This window comes from Colobus angolensis, unplaced genomic scaffold (genome assembly GCF_000951035.1).
Source record: "Colobus angolensis palliatus isolate OR3802 unplaced genomic scaffold, Cang.pa_1.0 Scaffold187, whole genome shotgun sequence".
NCBI classification, from domain to species: domain Eukaryota; kingdom Metazoa; phylum Chordata; class Mammalia; order Primates; family Cercopithecidae; genus Colobus; species Colobus angolensis.
The window spans coordinates 1,662,600-1,672,688 of record NW_012115010.1 but is presented as its reverse complement, the minus strand read 5'-3'; the positions used below and the strand labels follow the sequence as shown (position 1 = coordinate 1,672,688).

The 10,089-nt window shown below is 43.6% G+C and overlaps 1 protein-coding gene across 3 annotated transcripts in view; it reads left to right on the top strand.

Moving 5' to 3' along the window:
• Positions 1 to 7,380, top strand: part of GJC1 (gap junction protein, gamma 1, 45kDa) — a 33,589-nt gene extending 26,209 nt beyond the window's left edge. For 2 of the 3 annotated variants that reach the window (XM_011940110.1, XM_011940111.1), the window contains exons 2-3: positions 3,800 to 3,875; positions 5,769 to 7,380. In XM_011940110.1, the coding sequence (XP_011795500.1) occupies positions 5,789 to 6,979 (1,191 nt within the window). In that variant the 5' untranslated portion in view covers positions 3,800 to 3,875; positions 5,769 to 5,788 and the 3' untranslated portion in view covers positions 6,980 to 7,380. The remainder of the gene's footprint in view (positions 1 to 3,799; positions 3,876 to 5,768) is intronic. The other variant, XM_011940112.1, reaches the window with a different exon arrangement.
• Positions 7,381 to 10,089: the final 2,709 nt, after the last annotated feature.

Sequence of the window (10,089 nt, the reverse complement as noted above, 5' to 3'; positions counted from 1 at the left end):
AAAAAAAAAAAAAAAAATTCATTTTTGCTACTAGATCCCTTTGTAAATTAGTGTTATTTGGAAAGAGTATTCATTTAGATAAAGACTAGAAGGACACAAGGAAAACCAAAACATTTGTAAGTAGCTGTGATTATGCGGTTTTTTGTGTGTTTGTTTCTTTTAACCCATTTATGTCTGAGATTGCAATTTTTTGAATTTGAAAAAATCAGACCTTGGCAGTGATCTTGAGAAGTAGGATATAAATAACTCCCACATGCTTAGCGTTTCAATAATGGAACAATAGGCATACATGGGTTTTAATGTTATGGGTGTTTTGTTTTGTTTTGTTTTTTGAGACAGAGTCTTGCTCTGTTGCCAGGCTGGAGTGCAGTGGCGCAGTCTCGACTCACTGCAACCTCTGCCTCCCCACCCAGTTCAAGCCGTTCTCCTGCCTCAGCCTCCTGAGTAGCTGGGACTACAGGTGTGTGCCACCATACCCGGCTAATTTTGTGTTTTTAGTAGGGACACGGTTTCACCATGTTGGCCAGGATGGTCTCGGTATCCTGACCTGGTGATCCATCCGCCTCAGCCTCCCAAAGTGCTGGGATTACAGGCGTGAGCCACCGCGCCCAGCCGGGTTTTTTTTCTTTTTTTTTGAGATGGAGTTTTGCTCTTTCCCAGGGTGGAGTGCATTGGCACGATCTTGGCTCACTGCAACATCCGCCTCCCGGGTACAAGCCATTCTCCTGCCTCATTCTCCTGAGTAGCTGGGATTACGGGCACGCGCCACCACGCCCGACTAATTTTGTGTTTTTAGTAGAGACAGGGTTTCACCATGTTAGCCGGGCCAGTCTCAAATTCTCGACCTCAGGTGATCCACCTGCCTCAGCCTCCCAAGGTGCTGGGATTACAGGTGTGAGCCAGTGCGTCCGGCCTATTTTTTTCCCCACAGAGTTATATTAAGAGAAAGAGACCGGGCACAGTGGCTCATGCTTGTAATCCTAGTACTTTGGAAGGCCGAAGCAGGCAGATCACTTGAGCCCAGGAGTTCAGAACCAGCCTGGGTAACATGGCAAAACCTCTTCTCTACAAAAAATACAAAAATTAGCCAGGCATGATAGTGTGCAACTGTGGTCTCAGGTATTTGGGAGGCTCAGGTGAGAGGATCACCTGAACCTGGGGAGGTTGAGGCTGCAGTGAGCTGAGATTGTGTCACTGCACTCCAGCCTGGATAACAAAGAGACCGTGTCTCAAAAAAAAAAAGGCCAGGTGCGGGGACTCATGCCTGTAATCCCAGCACTTTGGGAGGCCGAGGCAGGTGGATTATCTGAAGTCAGGAGTTCAAGACCAGCCTGGCCAACATGGTGAAAACCCCATCTCTGCTAAAAATACAAAAATCAGCCAGGCGTGGTGGCTCACGCCTGTGATCCCAGCACTTTGGGAGGTGGAGGTTGCAGTGAGCTCCGAGGCAGGTGGATCATGAAGTCAGGAGATCGAGACCATCCTGGCTAACACGATGAAACCCAGTTTCTACTAAAAAATACAAAAAATTTAGCCGGGTGTGGTGGCTGGTGCCTGTAGTCCCAGCTACTCGGGATGCTGAGGCAGGAGAATGGCATGAACCTGGGAGGCGGAGCTTGCAGTGAGCCGAGATCGTGCCACTGCACTCTAGCCTGGCTGACAAAGCAAGACTCTGTCTCAAAAAAAAAGATACACATTTATCTTTGTGGATGGAGATAAAACAGATGAGTTAGTTCTAACTAATTGTATTTTCATAATTTTGGCTTATTGGAACAAATAGAAGTTTTAGGCTTTAGGGGAAATCTGAGCCTGCAGAGAATTTGTGGATGAGAATCATGGAGTTCTGTGTTGGAAACCTGGCTTAAATCACCATTTAAAGATTTTATATTATTTACTTCTTGTTTTGAGGTTCTGTAACTTGTGTATTCAATGAGAAAAGAGGTTGTGAGCTCAGTTGGGAAACAGGGCTAGCAATGGGAGCTGTACTGGAAATTCTATTGTGTTAGAGTCTCCCTCTTTCGCCCAGGCAGGAGTGCAGTTGTATGATCATAGCTCATTGCAGTCTTGAGCTCCCAGTTTCAAGTGATCCTCCTTCCTTAGCCTTTCAAAGTGCTGAGATTACAGGTGTGAGCCACCATGCTCAGCTGGATTCTTTTATTTGTTTGTTTTGTTTTGTTTTGAGATGGAGTTTTGCTCTTGTTGCCCAGGCTGGAGGGCAGTGGCGCGATCTCAGCTCACTGCCACCTGCACCTCCCAGGTTCAAGCGAGTCTCCTCCCTCAGCCTCCCAAATAGCTGGGATTACAGGCATGCACCACCACACCTAGCTAATTTTGTATTTTTAGTTAGTAGAGACAAGGTTTCTCCTTGTTGGTCAGGCTGGTCTCGAACTCTCGACTTGAGGTGATCCACCCACCTCGGCTTCCTAAAGTGCTAGGATTACAGGCATGAGCCACCACGCCTGGCCTGGATTCTTTATATGTACATCTTTTTGCTTCTTTGTTTATTTGTTTTTTGAGGTTTTGCTGTCACCTAGGCTGGAGTGCAGTGGCATGATCACAAGTCACTGCAACCTCTACCTCTCGGGCTCAAGTGATTCTTTCACTTGAGCCTCCCGAGTAGCTAGGACCACAGGTGTTCATCACCATGCTAATTCTGGGGGATTTTGTTGTTGTTATTGTTGTTGTTTGGTGAAGACTGGGTTTCACATGTTGCCCAGGCTGGTCTCAAACTCCTGAACTCAAGTGATCCCCCCACCTTGGCCTCCCAAAGTCCTGGGATTACAGACTTGAGCCACTGTGCTGGCCCGTGTGTGTGTGTGTGTGTGTGTGTGTGTGTGTGTGTGTTTGTGTGTGTGTAAGAGGGTGTTGTTCTGTCTACCAGGTTAGACTGCATTGGCCACCACTGCCACCACACCCAGCTATTTTTTTTTTTAAATTTGGAAAGATAGGGTCTCACTATATTGCCCAGGCTTATATGCAAATCTGTATGCAGCTTCATGCCTGCACTTTTTTTCCCCCATTGGTCCTTTGGAAATTGTTCCAGTTTTTTTTCCTGTATCTTTAAACAACAAAACAAAGCACCCTTTTAATTTACTGTAAACACATAACATTCAGGAATTGTTTTAAATTTATTTTCTAAATGTGGGCTCCTTACGGATGACATTTGGCCAGAGGTATGCAGAGTTGCCAGAGCTTGATAATGAGCATAATTCATCTTGGAAACTTTTCTGTTTTGCTGTTTAATCCAGTACAGATACAGGTGTTTTCTTTCTGTGACTTTTTGTGAGCAGTTGTATCTGTAAATCACCTCCTATGGAGACGGGTGTTCCTGTGACTGAGAGCCAGCTGTTGGGTGTTTTAGCTAAACAGCTTGCTCCTGGTTAGCTGCTCAAATCCCCCTGAGAGGTGTATTGGCTGCTTCAGGGAATAGAGCAGACGGGGTGAAGGTTTTTGCAAGACCTTTAGTGACCCACTTTCAATTTGCTGCAATTCTTCTGCTTTGGCTTTTTCCTATAGGTGCCAGAGTTCATCTGCTTCATGCTTTTACTACTGACTCATCTTCCTGTCATATATTCTTAGACTAGTGACTTAAGAATCTTTAGGTCACCTGTTACATAGTTTCTCCTGCCACCTGTATGGGGAGGAGAAAACTGGTGTTCAAACTGAAGCCTGTTTCCATCTTATTCTCATTGATTTTTATGGTACATAGAAAACTTTCTTTCTGAAAATAACATTTTAGTGATTCATTGTTTTCTGTGGCAGGAAGCTTATGACCTGCTCTTTTCTTTTTCCTTTCCAGAGGGAATCTGGAAAAATTGCAATCAAAACATCATTTCTCTAAGAAAATTTTGGGTAACAGAAGCTCTGCACAACAGGTAAAGTGTATTTAAACTTAGGTGGTGCTGACAAATCATCTGTAATCTGCAGAAGTAAACTGGGAGAGGGAGGAAGACAAGTTAAAAGTTAAGTCTACTTTGTGTTGGGGTTCTATTGGGGATTTCCCATATATTACCTCATTTAGGTGTTTTTGGTTTTTTGGTTTTTTTTTTTTTGAGACGGAGTCTCGCTCTGTCGCCCAGGCTGGAGTGCAGTGGCCGGATCTCAGCTCACTGCAAGCTCTGCCTCCCGGGTTTATGCCATTCTCCTGCCTCAGCCTCCTGAGTAGCTGGGACTACAGGCGACCGCCACCTTGCCCGGCTAGTTTTTTGTATTTTTTAGTAGAGACGGGGTTTCACCGTGTTAGCCAGGATGGTCTCGATCTCCTGACCTCGTGATCTGCCCGTCTCGGCCTCCCAAAGTGCTGGGATTACAGGCTTGAGCCACCGCGCCCGGCCACCATTTAGGTGTTTTTTACCTGGATCCTGGATGTAGATCTGGGAATCTAATCTCGGAAAGAAACTATCCTTTAAAATGCTATTTTAAATGGATTTGCTGTTGATTGGATTTAATGTCCTCACAATTCTGTTTGGCAATCATTTTTTAATGTCTACCATAAGTAAGGTACAGAAGTATAATTTGTAGATTCTGTTATATAGTAAAGGGGTATAATATTTATTGCAAGACCATTCGCTGTGGGCTTCTAAGTGAAACCAAAATCTGGTATGCTATACAGCCTAGCTAGGGAAGATCTTCCTAGTTCCCTTCATCTTTTTAGTTCTTAATGATTGCCAGCAGTTTGTAGCTGTACCATCTTCTTAATCCCTTTTAGCACTTGTCTAAAATTTAAGTTTCCTAATAAGTCACCCCTTCACAGTGGAGTCTAGCCGAGGTGTCCTCTTTATGTTCTCTGTGGTGGTTTTCTGTGATGGGACCGAATAACTATACCTGTGTTTTTTTTTAATCTCTATCTCACAAAATTCTGAAGGTCTCATGAAATAATAGTATGTGTAAAGAACCTGGGTATGGCCGGGCATGGTGGCTCACACCTGTAATCCCAGCACTTTGAGAGGCCAAGGCAGGAGGATCACCTGTGGTCAGGAGTTCAAGACCAGCCTGGCCAACATGGTGAAAGCTCATCTCTACTAAAAATACAAAAATGGTGGTGCATGCCTGTAATCCCAGCTACTCGGAGGCTGAGGCACAAGAATCACTTAAGCACAGGAGGCAGAGGTTGCAGTGAGCCAAGATCATACCACTGCACTGCAGCCTGGGCGAAAGAGGGAAAACTATCTCAAAAAAAAAAAAAAAAAAAAAAAGAACCGAGGTCTGAGAAATACATCTCAATAAATAGTAGCTACAAGTTTACCTTTCAAACCAGAGGAGACATGAAAGCAATCCATACTTTCTAGGACCTTGTAGGGCCAACAGGTGTTGACTGAGGTGAATTGACCTGCCTGAAGATAGTGGAGAGTGAGATGCTGTTTATTCTTTTTTTTTTTTTTTTTTTTGTGTGTGATGGAGTCTTGCTCTGTTCAAGTGATTCTCCTGCCTCAGCCTCCTGAGCAGCTGGGATTATAGGCACACACCACCGTGCCTGGGTAGTTTTTGTATTTGTATAGAGACAAAGTTTCACCATGTTGACCAGGCTGGTCTTTAACTCCTGACCTCAAGTAATCTGCCTGCCTTGGCCTCCCAAAGAGCTGGGATTACAGGCGTGAGCCATCGCACCCAACCGAGATGCTGTTTATTCTAACATTTGTTCCACTGTGAACCTTGAAGTTAGATTTCAAGTATTCAAAGTAGTAGTTCCTAGAGATATCATAAATTAATAATTAAATTAAGATTTAATATTTGTTGATTTTCTTTTGGTATTTTTCCACTTTTATCAGGGCATACCAATTCAATCACCATGAGTTGGAGCTTCCTGACTCGCCTGCTAGAGGAGATTCACAACCATTCCACATTTGTGGGGAAGATCTGGCTCACTGTTCTGATTGTCTTCCGGATCGTCCTTACAGCTGTAGGAGGAGAATCCATCTATTACGATGAGCAAAGCAAATTTGTGTGCAACACAGAGCAGCCAGGCTGCGAGAATGTCTGCTATGATGCGTTTGCACCCCTCTCCCATGTACGCTTCTGGGTGTTCCAGATCATCCTGGTGGCAACTCCCTCTGTGATGTACCTGGGTTATGCTATCCACAAGATTGCCAAAATGGAGCACGGTGAAGCAGACAAGAAGGCGGCTCGGAGCAAGCCCTATGCGATGCGCTGGAAACAACACCGGGCTCTGGAAGAAACGGAGGAGGATAACGAAGAGGATCCTATGATGTATCCAGAGATGGAGTTAGAAAGTGATAAAGAAAATAAAGAGCAGAGCCAACCCAAACCTAAGCATGATGGCCGACGACGGATTCGGGAAGATGGGCTCATGAAAATCTATGTGCTGCAGTTGCTGGCAAGGACTGTGTTTGAGGTGGGTTTTCTGATAGGGCAGTATTTTCTATATGGCTTCCAAGTCCACCCGTTTTATGTGTGCAGCAGACTTCCTTGCCCTCATAAGATAGACTGCTTTATTTCTAGACCCACTGAAAAGACCATCTTCCTTCTGATAATGTATGGTGTTACAGGCCTTTGCCTCTTGCTTAACATTTGGGAGATGCTTCATTTAGGGTTTGGGACCATTCGAGACTCACTAAACAGTAAAAGGAGGGAACTTGAGGATCCGGGTGCTTATAATTATCCTTTCACTTGGAATACACCATCTGCTCCCCCTGGCTATAACATTGCTGTCAAACCAGATCAAATCCAGTACACCGAACTGTCCAATGCTAAGATCGCCTACAAGCAAAACAAGGCCAACACAGCCCAGGAACAGCAGTATGGCAGCCATGAAGAGAACCTCCCAGCTGACCTGGAGGCTTTGCAGCGGGAGATCAGGATGGCTCAGGAACGCTTGGACCTGGCAATTCAGGCCTACAGTCACCAAAACAACCCTCATGGTCCCCGGGAGAAGAAGGCCAAAGTGGGGTCCAAAGCTGGGTCCAACAAAAGCACTGCCAGTAGCAAATCAGGGGATGGGAAGACCTCCGTCTGGATTTAATCCTGGCGGGCTTAAAACCTGTGCTTTTCATAGTTATGGTAAGCAGCAGCTCACTGAATAATGACTTCCATTGAGTAAACATTTGGCTCTGGTTATCTTCAGGGATGCTGTTGGCTCATGATCCAAGCTCAGGGGACTCTGGAGGCAGGGCTGGGCTGAGAGGGAGAAACGGAAACACAGTGTTCCCAGGCACATGTTCTTAGCAATAATACAGTTGCAGAACTTTACATTTGTGTCTTCCAGATCTGGAGAAGAACAGACATATTTAAATCATTCTTGTTGAACAGTTTTTGTATGTACAGTATTATGGTACTTTTTTTTTAGTATGAGAACTTTTTTTGTATTTGTACATTGAACTGCTGTAGTTATACTTTTATATTAAAGGGGAAAAGTCCTTATAAGTAATGCCTATTAGGCTAGTGCTATTACTTTGTTCAGCAAATTCTACCCTGGCTTTAGAGTTTTTAATAGATGCTACACCTAATAAAAGTGCCTCTCATATTGCAGGAATGACTTCAGATGTGTAAGGAGACTGAAGAGGAGATACCAGTTTTTAGTCTTGGAAAGCAAGTTCACAGTATAAGGAGGTTGAGATCTTTCTTTTACATGAGAAATCTTTGAATCTCATTCATGCAATCAGAGTTGTAGCCAGTTTTTGAAAACCTTATTTTCAAAGGAAATAAATGATTCACTGTAGGATTCCTTTAAATATCAAGCATCACCAGTATATGTTTTGACAGTGTGTGTATATAACTTAAAATTCTTTCAAAAGCCTGATACAGAAATGTGTCCCCAGTTTGTTAGCAATGTGGAAAACCTGGCTAGAGATGATGTGGAGCTGTCCCTCAGAAAACAAAGCCATGCCTGGAATCCCTAATAGGATGCTTAGTTGTGAACCTGTTTGATTTGCCTTAAACCTCTATCCAGAAACCTGCCTGCTTCTCTCCCTCTGGTTAAGAAGCCAGTGGTGGATATTTTCTTTGTTAACATTAGAAATGCAAACATTCCTTTGTCAACCAAGAATACTCAAAGCTACTTGTATTGGAAATGGCAGAAGGCTTAAATCCAAATTTCTTATTTTTTATAATTTACCATAGAACTTTTGTGATTAAACATCTTCTACCAGTGGAGGTTTATACCTGAAAGGTCATGGGGTCCTGTCTGTAAATAGACCTAAAGAGAAGTGCAGTATTTATTCCTTGTAGGCATAATGTGTTTGTCACTGACAAGCATTCATATTCATCCCACTAGTCTTTTATCGCAGTCTTTTTTTGTCATTTTCAACCTTATGTTGCAGAGCTTTGCTTTCTCATCATGTTCTCATTGTCTTAAATTTTGTGAGCTTCTGAGAAAGAGCTTGGTAAAGGTTTAAAGGGGCCTTTGTTCCACCAGGGAGCATTTTATTTGTGCGTCTCACCCTTTTCTAACGAAAGCTATTGTAAGCCACCTCTGACTTGGAAATTCTGAAAGTATGAATATTTTTTATATCTTAATTGTAAAATGCCAGTTCTCCATTATTTAGATGAACACTAGAACACTGCACCCTTTGTGCACTGTTTTTCTTTGTTTCTCCATTGCATTCCTACCCCCACCAAGAAAAGAAACTTAAGGAAATTTTTTTTGAGACAGGGTCTCTGTCTTTCACCCAGGCTGGAGTGCAGCAGCATGATCTCAGCTCACTGCAGCCTCTGCCTCCCAGGCTCAAGCGATCATTCTACCTCAGCCCACTGATTAGCTGAGACTACAGGCATGTGCCACCATACTCGGCTAATTCTTTAAAAAAAATTTTTTTTTGTAGAGATGAGGTCTCACTATGTTGCCCAGGCTGGTCTCAAACTTTTGGGTTCAAGTGATCCTCCCGCCTCAGCCTCTCAAAGTGTTAGTATTATAGGCATGAGCCACCACGTCCAGACTAGAAAATTTAGCCGTATCTTTTAGTCATTCATTTACTTTTATTTGCTTTAAAAAAAAAACAAACCAAACTTTAAATTTTAGCCCAGAGAAGCACCTCAGGAACTCTAAACATCTTAAGCAAAAATTAAACTCAGGGGAGACTGAAGGAGAAATTTCAGAAAGTAATACACATGTATATCATGGGTAATTAATAGACATGCACAGCTTCCTTCAAATCAAATGCTTAATAAGGAAATTCATATAATTCCAAGAAAACAGGCAAAATTTTGAATACATAAGCCTAGGTAAGATAAAGAACTACCAGTTAATTCTTACGTCAGTGAAGCTTCAAGCAGGTTTTTTAATTGAAGGACAAAAAGTGTCCATACATTTGTGTTATCTATTCAGAGCCTGAGGGAGAAGAGAGTGGTTTTGCCAGTGGAAAGGTTGGGGATTTGAGAATGATACAGAGGGAAGGAGTCAAGCAGAAATGCCAGGAAGAACCAGGCAAAGACATTTGGCGCCAGAAGCATCCACTTAGTTTCTATGAAGAGTGCCTGCCCCTGGTGTTTCATCTTGGCCTGTTCTGATGAGAATGTTACCTTTTGTGTCTGGATAACTCGTCAGCTTCTTAAAGTACATATAAAGATATTCTGTCACCTCCCCACATGCACACACTTTTAAAATCTATTTTTATTCTCTTGCTGAAGTTGTAATTATGTCAAGAGTTTTCCGGCTGTAACTGCCTTCTTAGTACATGTCTTTCTGCCTTTGAAGCATATGAGTTTGCCAAAGTCATTTTCCCCAATGACATATTGTGAACTTACATTAAGAAAATGGGCCAGGCATGGTGGCTCATGCCTGTAATCCCAGCATTTTAGGAGGCCCAGGCTGGCGGATCACCTGAAGTCAGGAGTTCAAGACGAGACTGGCCAACATGGTGAAACTCCGTCTCTACTAAAAATACAAAAATTAGCCAGGCGTGCTGGGTGGATGCCTGTAATCCCACCTACTTGGGAGGTTGAGGCAGAAGAATTGCTTGAACCCAGGAGGCAGAGGTTGCAGTGAGCTGAGATCACACCATTTCACTCCACCCTGGAAGACAGAGTGACTCGGCCGGGCGCGGTGGCTCAAGCCTGTAGTCCCAGCACTTTGGGAGGCCGAGGCGGGTGGATCACAAGGTCAGGAGATCGAGACCACAGTGAAACCCTGTCTCT